The sequence below is a fragment of the Zonotrichia albicollis genome, chromosome 17, assembly GCF_047830755.1.
Source record: "Zonotrichia albicollis isolate bZonAlb1 chromosome 17, bZonAlb1.hap1, whole genome shotgun sequence".
Lineage (NCBI taxonomy): Eukaryota > Metazoa > Chordata > Aves > Passeriformes > Passerellidae > Zonotrichia > Zonotrichia albicollis.
In genome coordinates, this window is record NC_133835.1 from 12,434,462 (window position 1) to 12,450,658 (window position 16,197).

The following is a 16,197-nucleotide window of genomic DNA, read 5'->3' on the forward strand; positions in this document are numbered from 1 at the left end:
ACCAGGAACCTCAGTGAGAAGTGCCTTTCACAGACCTGTTGTTCCAGATACTCTTGAAGAGGTTTAGTGCCTCCTGCAGCCGGTTGGTCTGATTGTCCTCTCGTATCACCATGTTGTAGCTACTGCTGGCCACCACAAATATGATAGCAGTCACATCTAAAGCAAGAAACACCCTTGAGTTAATGCCAAGCTTCTGAAGAAATATCCAGGAATAATGAAGTTCAGTAAGAAGCTGCCAGACCTGCAGCTCCCTGCAGAGAACAGGCTGGGATGCTGCTGCTGACAGCTTTGTAAGTAAAGGAATCAAAAAGGAAAGTGAAGAAACCATGGAAGACAGGCAAGGCAGGCCCCAGAACAGAAGTTGACAGAATGACAGAAAATGTAGGAAAGAAAGGAACTGGAGCAAGAGAGAGAAACTGAAGAAAGCCAAGAGGAGAATTTAAAGAAGATTTAAAATGTGTAAAGAAAAGGTCCTTGGGGGAAAACCTCAGGACAAACAGCACTTTTGATTTGTGTAAAGAGCAGCAATAACAGCAGCAGGCTGCAGGGAATTCATGGTTAACTGCAGTGGTCCCCCTGTATGTGTCTCAGTGCTCGGAGCCCCATCTCCTCCCTGGCAGGCATTGCCAGGATCAGGATCCCTGAGCTGCTCCAGTCCCTCCCTGTGCCAGGCTCCTCTCCCTCAGCACAGATGAGTCAGCCCATGAGGCACCAGGAAGAGGAAGGAGCAGAGGTAAAACCCAAACAAATCTGTTACTGACAGCACAGAAGGAAATACTGCCCAGTCCGTCCACACACACAGTGTCCAGGTGATTCTGTGACAGGAACTGTAGCAATTTGCCATGAATTCCAAGTTGCATCTCTAGGATCTCACTGTAACTGTTCTACAAAAAGGTGGGTTTTTGTGTGAACTTCATTGCTATTTTGTCCAAACAACAAAGAAGTCTAGGCTGGCAAATAATGCACTAAGCCACCTCCAAAAATACTTGATTAACGGAAGAGAGGGAAGCCAAAAAAATGGACAAGCTGAAGTTATCAAATTCAAATTCCTCTCCACCTGCATTCTCCTTGAAGATGTTCTGTGTAGTTACAGGAGCTTACATGTCAAGAAAAAACTCAGTGCTGTGGGACTGTTTGATAACTCCTTATTGAGCTATATGGAAAGATGATGGATTTCACACAGTTGAGAAAATGAAGATTAGGCACTACAATTCTGCAGAGAACTATTTTTATAAAGCCACCAGAAATTCTTATCCTACCATTAAAACACTGGATCCATTTTCGGCGTTCATCTCGTTGCCCTCCAACATCAAACATACTGAGAAAAAAACAGAAATCCAGTCAGTCAGAATCATTTTGTGCTGGGTTTTTTGCTTGTGTCTGCATGCAAACAGAAAAGGTAAGAAGTCTTAGAACTTCTGTGTTACAGAAGTTAAAGGGAATCTTGGATTACAAGAACCTGAACAAGTAAACAATCCGTGAACACAGGCATGCAGAGAAAATAGATTTAAAACGTTTTGTTCTTTGTGATTTAAAATGAAGCACACCATTAGCATTTCATTTTCAAGCCAGACTACTAAATTAGAAAACCATAAAATACTTCCTTTCTATTAAACACTGATACTTGAGAAATACAGGAGGCTCAATAAATATATGGTAGGCTCTCCTCCCAGTTTACCTTGGTATTTGTCTGTGTTGTATTAAAAATTGCAAAAACATAAAAAAAGAAATAATTATACTTACTGGAAATTTACTTTATCCACCTGAAACTTGGTTTCAAAAATTCCTGATGTCAAAACTCTGCATCTGAGAAGATCCTAAAGCATAAGGGGAAATGCATTGATTCAACACAGATACTTGGTGAGTTTCTCTATATCCAGCAATGGAAATAAACCCCTTTTTGTCCATGCTGTACTACAACACCAGGGAACAGCACTGGAGTGTTCATTGTCACAGAAACACGATGGAAATCTTGTAAGTGATGTAACTTTGTACATCATTTATGTGTATAAACATAATCCAAAGGACCAAGCCATTTTTACTGGAATACTAAATATGTACAATGCATGGCAGTATCTGAAATGGTGATTAGAAAATGAATTAATTACCCCAAAGATGAAGGGGCAGATAAATGGTGCAATTTCCTCCCAAAGCCCCACGTACCTGGTCAGACGGGGTGTACTCGTTCTGTTTGACTATGTCAATCTTGTCTAGAAAACTGCAGAGAGGAAAGAAAAAAGAGAAACTCATCACTCTCAAATAAGTCAAAATGTCTGAGGCTTTAGTAACTGACAGTTCCCAGGTAAATTCTGGTGCATTTTAATGCTCTCAGGCTCACAGAACGATGAAAACTCTCACGCTGGAAGGCCAAAATTGGGGATTTTGCACCATTCCCAGCAGCGGCCGGCAGAGGGCTGAGCGCAGCCCAGTGAATCCATCTGGGAACCCCATCCCGCCCCTCCCGCCGGCTCCCCCCAGAAACACCCCGGGGTTTCATCTGGGTCATTCCTTCACGGGATCCCACCCTGGAACTGCTGCTGAGAACCTGAAACGACGACTCGAGCAAATTGCCCACATGTATTTCCCCGGAAAGTAAAATGAGGATTTTTAAACAACTTCTCAACTCTGTAGTTCTTTAGATAAATGGAAGCCCTAAAGCAATTTCAGTACAAGTGAGAGAGGACACTGATTTTCCTATCAGCTGCTGTTTCAGTTACTTTCTGCAGCAGCAGCAGTAGCTGGTTTAATGGGTAATAAGAGATATATTTCATCCAAATTCATTAGGCACTACCTACAGATGATATTCTGGAGTATTTAAATTTTTTTTTACCAATTAACTACAACCTCATAATTATCTTTCACTTAATCTCAAAGAGCAAAAATCTCAAGGAATCAGTGAATTCTGCTTTGTTGTGGTGGCAAAGCAGCAGCTCAGGGTGCAGATTTATGGTGTTTGTCCCCAGTGCCCCACACCAGGTGCCCCTTGCTCAGCCCCTTCCACTTCAGCAACGCTTCACCCCTACATTAATGATTAATCAGCCTTTAAACCAATAGGCCTTGAGCTCCCTTGGAAATTCCTCTGCATGAATTGTTTTCTGTCTGAAGCAGAGATCACAAAGGAAAGGTGAGTTTTCCCTGCCTCTTTAATGTGAACTAACAACAGCCACAGCTTCAATGGGAGAAAAGGGAGCCCTGTCCCAGATTCACAAATCAAAAACCCCAAAAAACTCCCACTAAAGCCACCACTGACACAACTCAGCCCCAGTTTCAGCCCCACCTGACCTCCTAAAACACCTAATGAGGAGCAGGGAAAGGGGGGGAAAAATCCTGTATTTTGGCTCCAGTACAATGTCCTTTTCTAGATGATCTTGCTTCAGAGACACGTGAAAATTAATTTTTGTTTAGACTGAATTAAAGAATTTTAAACACATTAAAACGTACCTTAAGTTAACACGTTACAAAAACACGTGAGACAAAGTGCAAAGATCAATTTCCATCAGGGAACGTGACATGGCCACAGACTCACAAGGATAAAGTGGTGACAAACTGTGCTCTGCAATTTGCAAACTGCTTTTTTTTCCTCATATCTTCCAAGCTGTTAAGTAATTTTTTCTTTTTTTTTTTTTTTTTTTAATCCAAAGGGAAGATATAAAACTCAGTGTTCAGTACACAGAGGATGTTAAATAAGTACAACAGCCCTGAGTTCCAAGTAGCACGAGTGTTTCCACCCCATCCTCTCCCCTCAGAGCAGTTTCAGAATCACGTGGCAATTTCACAAGTTGGAGGATGCTTGAAAAATGTTCCGAACAGAACATGTTCATCAAGATACAAAGGTGATTACTGCAATCACCCTGCATTTCTGGATGAATTTATCCAAGCAGAACATTTTATGCTGGGTTCCACAAGAGGTGGGTTTTTGGTTTTGTTTTGGGGTTTTTTTTTTGTTGGATTTTTTTTTGTTTTATTTTTAAACACTCAGCTAATCAGCTTAATGGATTTTGGAAACTGAAAATTAGAAAATAACAACAAGATATTGCTAAAACCTGGAACTGAAAGTACAAACCTCTTACTGTTGTTTATGCAGACTATTTTTAGGCCCATGATTTCCTTGAAAAACATCAGCCACATAGGAGCAGTAGTACTGTACTAGAGATGAATTCCAACAGCAACGCTCATGCCAGGTAAAACAAATTCAAATGGAATAAATATTTCTTCTTCCCCCCAAAACAAGCTCTAACATTCAGCAACATCTGATACCCCTAACAATGCTCCCTGGAGAAGGAATTCTTTCACTGTGACAGACACCAGAAAACCCCTCCTGCTTCCAGGGCATTTTGGGGAAAATGGAGCACAGTGATGTCTTCCATGAAGATTTTTCCTTGTGCCTTTCCTCAAAGTCTGCTGCAGCAGCTTTAGAAAGGGCTAAAGGTGTTAAAAGCAGTTTGATTTTTTGTTCACATGTAAAGAGAGGGAATTGTTCTTTTGGTTGGTCAATGTAAAAATAAATGTGAGCAGAAAAGGGGAGCAGAAATTTGATCGGCTCTGATACACCTAAAATAAGGAGCAACAGCGGGAGCATGAGAGTTCAGAAAACATCAATACACTGAGTTCAGAGACTTCTCAGTCAATGCTAGTCAAAACCAAACAATTTATCCACTAAATTAAACTAATAATCCAGTCAGATGAGAACAAAGCCCAATTCAAAATAAACACAAATTCACCATCATTAATTTCTATTTTTAATTCTTGCTATGCTCTACCCAAAACATAAGTGAGGCCACTTGAGTGCGACTTTGTGTGCTGAACTCACTGCTGTGAGATTGTTCTGAGCCTCCTGGAGAGGTGCCCACCATCTACTGTGTCAGCAGTGAACTTACAGGGAGAAACAGAAGTGACCTTGATGAAATAATTCACATAAAACTGTCAAACCACAAAACCAAATTTTATACTGCGAGCAAGCCTTGAACCAAGTTACAAAGTTAGTGTTGTTCTTTTGTTCTGTAAAATCTTCCCAGAGATTATATGGAAAAGCTATTTTCCAGAAAGCAAATAATTCATTCAGCATTGCTGCCAATTCTCACTTTGGGCCACATTCTGGACATGACTAAATAACAGGATCAGCTACTGCTCTGCAAAATTCTGTCACGTATAAGAGGCTCTTCTGCCTGTGCTATAAAACACTGATACTGCTCTGACACACACTGACAGAAAAACCTCAAAAGATTTCAGGTTATTTGTAGCCAACAACACTGGGAGGAAGCAGCTCTAGGACAGCACCACCTGTGCTCTGAGATATTAAATAAAAGGTATTAACAAAAAAATAAAACAATCTGAAATTAAAAAAAGCTGCACTTTTGTGTCCCTTTTTTAGCTTAGGGAAGGAAAACCACATGTGAAGTGCTCCAAGCAGATCTTTGTGACAGATAAAGTGTCTTTAATTTTAAGGGCAGATTCACAGAGAGCTACACAGAGGCTCTCCTTGGCTCCAGCAGGTCTGAGTAATTAAGCCATACATGTATCCTCAATTCTTTCCAAGTCTTAACTAAAACTATTATGTCAAAGCCATGTCCCAGTTTTCAGCTGAAGATCTATGCCAGTACCTGAGTTATTCTGGAGTTCTTTCATCCAGAGAGAGCTGCTTTATCCCTATGGAGGGATTTCCTGACTGAGCAGAGCCAGACAAAGCAGGGCAGCTTGTTTTCCCTGCTGGAAAGGTGTGTGACACACAAAATCCCCCACCTAAGGCCAGCACGGCCTCCCTGGCTGGGGCAGCACGGGAGGGAACTCGGGCTCCTTCCTCAGCATTTCCTGACAGCCCCCTCAATAAACAGCAGCTGAAATGTTTCTCTCTCTCATCTGACAAAATGGTTGGCACACAGGAATTATTTTTTTTTCTGCTTTGTGAAGAAGAGCTTTTGTTTTCAGCCTAGAACAACACTGGAAGAGTGTCTTCAAACTGACAACACACCTATATTTGAGGAGCTTTATTTCCATCAGTTTTATTTTTCTGGTCAAGTCATAACTTGAATTTTCATATAAAATGTCTCCCTTAAAAGACACAATCTGATCTCATCTTCAGTGTCAGAAAGACATTTCGTGAAATCAAGATTTCAATCCCAACTAAAGACAGCATTTATTTATAACTTATAAACCTCAACAGTAGCAGTGAAACTCTGCATTTGTGAAGTTCCCTGCCTCTGAAAGCCTCGAGGTATTTTACAGACAGTAAATCAGACTTCCAGCTCCTGCCTGCCTTCACTGAGCTGCATTTCCTGCCTCCACCATCTCACCCCAGAATGCACACATGGCATAACCCTGTTTTAAAGGCAGGCACAGAGTAGTTAATTGCCCCAAGTCCCTTGAGTCAGTGGAAATGATTTTCCATTTTTCATTTCCACTGAGTCATGTGTTTCTACCAAGATATTACTAAGAACCCACCAGAATATTACTAAGAATTATCAAGATATTACTAAGAATTACACTGGCATTTCCCCTGATCACCTCTAAAACAGTCTTTCCAATTCAGGTTTCTGTGACCAGAAAGAAATTAATATTTTTTACTGATCACCCTAAACACCAAACTGTGCAAATGCCCAGCGGATTTTTATTTATCTACACTCTAGCAGAACTAAGCTGAAAATTAACTCAACATTAACAGTGTTTATTGTAAACAATTTTTTATTTTTCAGAACAGACCATGCTTTACTTCTGCTTTCCTGCCTTTTTAGTCTTTGTCATAATCCTTTATGTTATTCAGCAAAGCTTTCTAAAAGCTTTGCAGTTAACTATTTGGTAAATTATTTCTTCAGCTATGCTGTCTATGTTGAGCCAGACACAGGATGAGCACAAAGATAGAAAACTCTCTTTTAAAATGATATTTGTGTGTGAATGAATTGACTGTCTCTCAACTCTGTCCCTTTCTGCTGCTCAAAGCAAGCAGGGGAGAAGGGGGAATCCTATTCCTCAAATTGCAGTAAGGATTTCAGCTGGTTTATTTTGCAAGAGGAGCAGAACTGCAGGCAGATTTACAGGAATGATACAAATAAAACAACCAAACGTTCAATCTGCTGATATTTAGAGTGTCCTGCAAACATGGGCAGCACATGAAACCAAACTTGTCAGGTTTTTTCTCAAATTAAGTTACAAATCTAAGCTGGGACATCAGTAGGTTTTGACTGTTTTTTACAGATGTACTGGTATTTTCTATTATTTGCAAAGGGGGAGATTTTACTGCTGAGGTGGTCACTAAAAATGTGCCACAAACATTACTGGAAAACTGAAAATGCTCAGAAAGGTAAAGCTCTATTTTCTCCCTAAACAAAACTAGATAAGGAGAGAGAAAATAAATTACAAAAACTTTATAATTACTTTAACAACTTTACAATTAGGAAAGAGAAAAAAAATCTTTATAGAGATTGGCACATAGGCACAGTACTGTACCAAGTACTATTGGCATAATTAGGAGAGCTCCATATTGCACCTACACGATGTTCCTGTAACAACATTCTCCATGTCAGTCCTCAGACATAAGGATCCCATTGAAAACCAGATTTATGTTGGAAATGAACCTCGAAATGTAGCACAAAACGTGAAGAGAAGAAAACCTGAAGTCTCCAGAAAACTTTCCCAAGAAGCTGCAAACACTTTTTGATTTCCAGTTTCAAGTCAAAGCATTATTATGATTTCCTTCTCGAAACTGTAAGAAAGGTTTTCAAATAGTCTAAAGCTCAGAATTTAATTATAGATGGTGTCAACGCACACATATCCCAGAAAAGTGATTTTGAGAGCGGCCCCAGCTGTAATTCCAGAAGAACCTCGAGCATTCCAGCCACTTGGAGGCGGAGGGGCACCATGGGTCTAATTTTGAAGCAAATAACGAGAAAGCTGAAAAGTATGACTCCATATATTTGGAATCATCTTGTGGTAATCAAGGTTACAGTTCCTTATATGGCGTGGAGAACATGAAGCACACACAAAAAATAGAGTATTAAAACTATGGGGTACAAAGAACTGCAGCTATCCCAAAAAACCCAGGACGTGCCAGCAAAGCCCCTTTAGTTTTGTGTCTCTGGGAAGTTCAAACCTTGCCCTAAAAACGAGGCTGGTTCCGCAGGCAGCTTCCCAGAGCGCCTGATGAAAGCAGCACAACCCCGGCAGGCATGAATGAATTTCAGACAAACCCAGCAGAAGGCAAAGCACCCTTCAAACTCTGCCAGCACTCCAAAAGGGAAATGGGGAAAAGGTAGGAGAAAGAGAAAAATCTATTTAAAGAGGTTGTAGTTGTCTCTTTTTTCCTTTTCCCCCCCTCTCTCCGCCTGTCTAAAGTTAGTCTGGCTTAGAGGATGCACTAACTTTCCCAATCAGTTTTACATTACAGCACAAGTCCAGAAATAGCTCCCAGCCGCCTTGGCCTCTAGCACGGTTGCCATGACAATGGAACCACAGGGCTATAAATAGCTCATCAGCACCAAATCTTGTGAGACACATCTGGAATGGGGCCAGCCCAGCCCCGGCCTGACAAATAAAAATAGGCACAGGCAGTTTCAAAGGCTGGAAAGGTACAATGTGGCTCGGGCTGTGCAGAGCAGGGCAGGGAAACGGGTTTGATTGCTTGTTAGCACGAGATTTATTTGATAGGAGATTGGGAGAGGTATAAAAGTCACTTTATTGCATACTAAACAGCCAGCCTTTCTCTAAGGTCTATTTTTCTTTCTTTTCCCCACCCGTCTGCAGCACAACCACCCCGCTTTTGAAACTGTAACAATGCAGCCTTTTGCCCAGGAGACCATTAAAATGAGGAAAAACAGAAGGGAAGAAAAGAGATCCTCCAATCTTCCCCCTCATAAGTATTTCTGTACATTTTTGGCTGAAGCTCATGGAGCACTGCTGCGGGTGTGACAGGGATCCTGGCTGGGATCCTGCCGGCCTGGAGCCTTTGCTCCAGCTAAAATCAGCCCCAGGCAGCCTGGAGAGGGCCAGGGCTCCCAAATGCTGTGCAGGGCTGCTCTCAGCATCGTCCCCTTGCACCACAGCACATCCCTGTGCTGCCCCACTGCCTCTGCAGCAAGCGCTTTCTCCCACTTACTGGGTGACAAAATGTCGTATTTTTAGCACAGGCTCTTGATCAACCCATTCAATTACATCCAAATTATCTGTGTGGGAACAGAATGTTATGTCAAAAATGTTATTCAGTGTATTTGTCAATATTACTCAACAGAAGCCATTTGTATAACGAGGAGATTCAATATTTTCTGCAGCACGGGAAAGCAGCAGCTCAGGAACCAGACTGAAGTTGTGAGATTTTGTTATTTCACAGCCACTGGAAGTAGTAAGTCAGCGTGATACAACACAGAGAACACCACTCCCAAAATATAAAATCCTAGTTGCTCTATCAAAAACCAATAGAGACTACAGATGGTGATCAAGAAACTGCAACTATAATAAGCATTAAGCCACAGTAAAATCTCTTCTGTCTGCCAAAAAGGCACCGTGTGTGCACTCCCTGCAAGCTGCACCATCAGCCCACAGGATTCCTTTAGGTCCCTACATGGATATTTTCATTGCTAAAAATTGTAGAGTTACTTCCAGGCAGGCTCTGAGCTGTGTGTAAACTCCCCTGCCTTTCCCCACATCCAGTTTGCTCCCTGCACCTCAACAAGGCACACCAGGAACAGCAGCTTGCACAGAAGGATTTTGGATAACGCACTTTAATTTATTTTATTGGTTTTTATAAAGATACTCCAGGTTAGTCTAAGAACCTATGACCAGCTGCAAATTTTGATTTAAATAATAGAAAAGATATTTTTTTCTTAAGAAAGCAACTCATACATGACTACAAGCTAGCCTTTCTGGCCCATATCAGAGACAAACTTTCTCATTTTGTCTGGGGGAAAGATGAGGGGGAGATGGGCCCAAACAATGGGGAGACAAAGCTCTGCTGGGCCCTGAGCAGGGGGCTGAGGGAGGACTTCAAGATACACTTGTACAAAGATCTTCACAAAAATAGTTTGTGTATATTTAGATGCAAGATAGAAATCCAGTGCTGGAATCTTGTCTGCTTAAGCACCATCCCAGCTGAGATTTTTGTTCAGAACTTTGGGAAGTTGGGTTCTCTGGCAAAAAGGCAGTGATGGTGACTCTGATGCTGCTGACAGGACACTGAAATGTTCATTTCTGTCCTGTGATGGGGCTGGAAGGGCCTGGGACAGGACTGAGGACCTGCTGGCTGACAGTCCCACACCTCACAGCGCTCACATTTCAGATTTTGCTCTCCTCAGAGCAATGTGGCTTCCCCCCGTCCTTCTTCTTTAAATGTTCTGCTTTCAACCAAGCAAAACCAACTACAGGCCTCTGAAAAAGCAGAGGCACAAACTGGCACCTGGAGTTGAAAGCATCTGTAAAGAGCACACCTCTCATTTGGAACTGAGTTATAATAATACAGTTATTATTTTTTTCTTTTTCTTGAAAACATTTGCTTGATCACAAAATTTAATACCAGGCAGATTTAAAAAATATAATTTTAAACCAGGCAAATGACACAGAGCTACAACAGCGTTTTATACTGTGAATTTTGAGCAGTGCAGGGACACTCATCTTTGGCTACAGTGAAAAGCAAATATCTGGTTCTGTGCTCTGCCATACAACAAAATGAAGAAGTCAAGTTTAAGTGCTTGTCTGTCCCTGGCACACATTACTCTCAGGCAGATAAAAGGAGCAAGAAATCAAGCTTGAAGCCAAAATCAAAGGTAAACAATAAAGGTGACCACACTGCTTCTGTGGAAAAGCCATTCAGAGGAGTCACCACGGTTCTGGAATAGTGCAGTCCTCTTTCATTCCCCATGAAAAACCTTTCAGTCATCCAGTCCCATGGTTCTGCTTTTTGTGGAGTGTTTTGCTACTCTTAAAAGGAAAATCTAATACAGACCCTCCATCTTTGCTTACTCGTGTGTCTGTGACAGCATCAACGCACACCACTGGCTATGCCGTGTTTCCACAAACTGCATTTGGGTATTTAGTGCTTTTAAGCCTGCAATTAAAATGGACACCACGTAGAATAATGTGGCTTTACAAAGACTCACAAACAGCCCTGATTTAACAAGGGACATGACAAGTCATTTTAGAATCTTTTAAATACAATATTTTGGCCTTCCCCCCTCTTCACCACCGACCTAACTTGACTCAACTCACTCTGAAGCAGAATTTAAATCATTACAAAAATATGAACTTTAAATCTCACCTCTGAAAAGACACAGCTGGCTATAAAAGACCTTAAAATAGTACAAAAAGCTCTAGTCATTCAAATGACTGTAAAACACAGTAGGACAGACTTTGTATTTACAAAACATATTCTAACATTTGCAAAATGTGTTTTTTCATGCGGACTTTTCTAAGCTGTGTGCTTTTAGTGTTGGAGTCACAGAGAATTTAGAATGAAGTGTGCACAGGAAAAGTAAAATCCCTGACAAGGCACAACCTCCTCCTGTTTCCTCTCTCAGCCAGAGTCCCAGGGAGGTTTTCCATGGCAGTCCCTGGCTCACAGAGGGGAGTGAGGGGTGCAAAATGTGGAATCCAGACAGGACTGGAGTGAGGGGTGTGGGTGAGGGAAGGGGAATTTTGAGACAACTCTTAAATCCCTTATTCTCTTACTGGCTTGTTTTGCAATGTTAAAATGAGGAAGTTGTTCAGCTGCTTTGGGTGGAATTAGTTCTTTTGAACGAGCTTCATTGACTCTATTTATTACTATATAAAAGTGTTGTAATCACTTAAACAATTCCTAAATGTATTATTCACAGAACATAACTATTTCAGCATTACAACCCCAAAAGCCCCTCAGCAGCAGAAGGCACAGTTCTATCCTGAGTTGGAACTTTAGAAGAATTAAAACTTAATTAAGATCCAGGAGGTAGCAGGGGTGACACAAACACACCAGCCTTCAGCATCCTCACTGGCCTCCCTGCTGGCAGCCCTTACAGAGGCCAGGCACTGGCACAGCCTGGGCAGGGCATCTCCTCCCCAGCCCCATCCCTCCCTCACACAGCTCTCTGTGCTCCCAGGCTGTGCCACAGCCCTGACCACAAACCACCCTTCAAGCTGGAGAGAGCCTCTGAGCTCAGCTACCCTGGACAGAACTGCTCAATTTCAATTCCTGCCACGTTCTCTGGAAACCTTAACTCCAGCCCCACCTTTCCTCTGGGATGGGGGCAAGAACAACAAAAGAAAGATTCTACCCACTGTGGTCGTGAAGCAAGTACCAAATGTGCAGTGAGCTCTACCTGTGCAGGGAGCATGGAACAAACACCAGGAGGTGGGGAAGAACTTCATCTCAGTGGGCATTAATTCTGAAATTCCACTGATACTGGTTTATGTTTTTTTTTTTGTTTGTTTGTTTATTACACTGAAAAGAAAGTATCACACAGCTCTGAATAACAACTCATTTTTGCACCCCAACTCGTTTTTGGACTCCCCATCCCCTGCACTCAATGACAGCCAGGCAGCAGGGAATCCAAGGGAAGAAGAAGCCTACCTAAAGAGCCCAAGGTATCCACTGAAGTTCCAAAAAATGTCCAAAATCCACTGGATGACTAAAAGCCATGATTCCAGTGGAAAAAAAGCACATCTTCCCCATCTCTCTGTCTGCAGAGGGCAGTGTCTCATGTTTGCATCACAAATGGATGAAAACCTAAACCTAAATTACTCATTAACAGACTACAAATTTCCTCTTCTACATGAAAGAAGCATTTAAAGAGTCTCAGGAGAAGAACTGAACTAAAAAAGACACTAAAAGCCATGGGTATAATTGCTGCTGTGGGAAAGACAAGAAGGGGTCTAAAATGGCATTTCTCTTCCCCAAATATTCCCACATCAACATTTGTTAAGTCCCAGCTGGGGCTTCTGGCTGCCCAATATCCAAGCCTGTTATTTTGCAAAAGGACATAAACCCAGCAAGCCTCTTAGAATGTCTAAAGAAGCACTAAATTATGTACAGCACCCTTCAGATTGCAGTCTAGGTTCAAAAACTTAGTGGCCATCAGTCACAGCCCACAGATCTGGAAATAAATGTGTAATCCAAAGCTGTGCTGGGAAGTGGAGGCAGGAGGCAGCTCCAGGGGAACAATCCTGGGCTGGCTCACCTATTGCTCTGATACCTGCAACTGGCAATCTGTGTGATTCCAGAGTGCTGGAGACAATTCCAGGATTTCCATTTGTTCTGCATGACTATAATTAGAGCTTCCGGATCGTGGCTCACACTGACAACAGCAGCAAAGGCCTCAAGGTGGAGGGGACCCAGATCAGATGGACCAGGAGAAAGTCTGCAGAGAACACTCACAGGTTCTGTGAAAGGGAGGTGTGTTCCTACATTACCTACCCCGTATCCGGTGCTTATTTATCCACACACAGTCTATAAACACCATAACCATATGTGAAACACAGCTTTTATCACACAACAGCACTTTAACTCCACTTCCTGTCCTCAGCAGCAAATTATTAATTCACCACAAAAAAGGGGTGTCTGAGCACAGCAACTGGTACATTACACACAAGTTAATAAGATGTGACTACTAAATATAGCCACTCCTGCTTTTCTTTTACATTTTGCTGCCTAAGAGATTTTTGCAGCATCTTGCACACACTGTGCCCTGCCTGGATGGGGATGCTCAGAAGCAGTGGCAGGTGCAGAGCTTTCCAAGCAGCGCTTTTCCCTCACGCCATCCCACCCACGTCCAGCCCCAGCCTGTGGAACTGCACTTTGCTGCTCGGGAGGAACGCACACGCACAGGAAGCCCAGGGAACACACTGCCAACAAGCAGATGAGAACATTAAAAAAGATCTGAGATGCTAATAAACCGTGCCAGAATTACACACTGCATCTAAATACAGGCTTTGAGGGAACACCACTGGAGTACTTTTGCAGATAAGCATATCCCTCATTTTAATTAAGGAAGAAAAGTTCCCTCCTTTGAATGAGCTCACTTCCATTGGAGAGACCTGTTTTACTAACATGTCTTATGATTTTTGGTTTCTTTGCTTAAAGATAACAGAGTAGGGAAGAAAAAAAAACCTTAAGGCCTGTATAATTTACATTTGGGTCACTGACTTTCTTGCTTGTGGCTCCAAACATCAAGCCTTTAAAAAAACCCCACAAGCGCCACACTGCTCTGCAGCAGAACTTCCTCCTGTTACCTACATTCATTTTTATCAGCACAAACTGCATATATTCAGTGGAGTTGCAGTCAAAAGGTATCCCAAGGGGGAAAAAAAAATCTTTGACTAACATCACAGTCAAAAAATGCAACTTTTTAAAAGCTGTCTGGGCACAAGCCTGAGGAAGGTGCTTGAGGGGACCCTGCTTGAGCAGAGGTGGGAACTCAGTGGTCCCTTCCAACCAGACCCCTTCTGTCTGACCCAGTGATTACTGGTGTCTAAGAAAGCATGCAGGGAAACTGCCGTACATTTACAGAGACAGAGCTAACTCTGCAGAGAAAAATCTGTTTCACCTTTCTGCATTATGGTGCCTTGTGGTGTGCACGTCAGGAATAAATGTGAAACAGTTCAGAACTTAAAAAAACCCCGTTGTTTAAACATGGATATTACAACCTGATTCACCCTGTAAACCATGTATGTATAAAAGCAGCATGTGCTTGCACAGATTCTGGTAATTACAGAGGTTTGTTTCAAAAAAACACCGTGTTTCACACAATACAAACACGGTAATTGTCACATTATCTCACAATCTACATTGTGATTTCAATTATGCACAACAAAGGGACTGCTCGTGAGAACTGAACTGAGAAAGTAAATCACACCCCTCATAATAATAGTAACAAACCTGTGTTCATTAGTGTTTGTTTGTTTTTAAAAGGTATTTGTTCAACTACTACAAACATCTCTTGCAGACTGGTGAAAAAGAAATGCACTGGGTGCGGCATCAACCTTCCATTTGTAAGACTTGTCTTGAGGGAAATCAGTTTCATATTCTTCAGTGCCACGTGACTTTATCAGAAAACCACAGTGCACAATTTTGGCATAATTAGCAGGACCTTCTGAAATACAGCCCAGAAGAAAGCTCTGAGGGAAACAAACACATTTCACATCATTAGGGAAAGTTACAGCTGAAATGGAGGTACCAGCCTCTGCACACAACAGCAGAAATCCCACCTATTTTTAGTTCACAATTCCAATAAGAAAACAGTTGGGAGTCTAACGGAATTATCTTGGTGACAAATTTAATGGACTGAACACTAAAGTTACTATTTTTAAGTAAAGTTCCTAATTATCCTTCAAAACAAGAAGCAATTAAGCAGCAGTGGAGCTCCAGCTTCCCAAGCGTCTGCAAGGCTCGGCTCCAATCAGATTGAAACTGGGAAGTGGCTCAACACCTTTCTGATCCGAAAAGTTGGTTGAGGGCCAGGCTTGGGGTTTGGTTGGGGTTTTTTTTAGTCTAATGAAAGCAGCTCTGCTTTGACCTGTCCAGTCCTGCCTCGTGCTGTTTTTGCTACCTGAGCTCGATTCACAGCGTGCCTGGGGAGGGAAATGGAGCAGGGATGGAGCTGGGGATGACACCACTCACCCCTGGATGGTCACACACCGCTGCTCCACAGAGCAGCTCAGCTCTGGGGTCAGAGCTGCACCGGACAGAGCTCCGGCAGCAATGGAGAAGGGCCAAGGATCCCACCTAGCAAACAGCTCTGGGAGAGCACACAGGAATTCTGGTATGTTCAACTTTACTGAAACAGCCACATTAATCACAATAAAGCAAGTTATAGTCTGACATGTTCTTCTCCAAAAAGCTTTTTAAAACTGGCCATTTTAATTAGTGTTTCCCTTGGTAACTGTTCCACTGTGCCACTAATGAGTCTGCTGTAATTGTAACCTCACACAAGGCTATTCCACACCTCATACACACCACACACCTAATTTATGAAACAAATTTTGAACAGCAGAGGTAGAGAATTAGAGTTAGCATTGAAAATACACCGATAATGTGCTAATATCTGCAGTTTAATGAGACATGGTAAGATCCCACAGTCTGGAATGCCCATTTGGGGACTTTATCATGGTAAAACAGGAGATCTCTAAACCTGTCCTCTCACCCCTTCCACCAAACCACTCCATGGTGAGATTCAAGATCAAGAATCTTGATGACAAGACCTTGATCAAGACCCTTGATGACATCACAACACTTCTTGGCACTGGGAC

At 42.2% G+C, this 16,197-nt stretch overlaps 1 protein-coding gene across 4 annotated transcripts in view; it reads right to left on the reverse strand.

The window, feature by feature from the left end:
- The window catches only part of GNAS (GNAS complex locus), a 130,291-nt gene that overhangs the window by 9,258 nt on the left and 104,836 nt on the right, over nucleotides 1-16,197 (reverse strand). For all 4 annotated transcript variants that reach the window (XM_074553801.1, XM_074553802.1, XM_074553804.1 and 1 more), the window contains exons 6-9: nucleotides 2,164-2,218; nucleotides 1,744-1,817; nucleotides 1,260-1,318; nucleotides 36-156 (exon numbers count right to left, since the gene is read on the reverse strand). In XM_074553801.1, coding sequence (XP_074409902.1) covers nucleotides 36-156; nucleotides 1,260-1,318; nucleotides 1,744-1,817; nucleotides 2,164-2,218 — 309 coding nt within the window. The remainder of the gene's footprint in view (nucleotides 1-35; nucleotides 157-1,259; nucleotides 1,319-1,743; nucleotides 1,818-2,163; nucleotides 2,219-16,197) is intronic.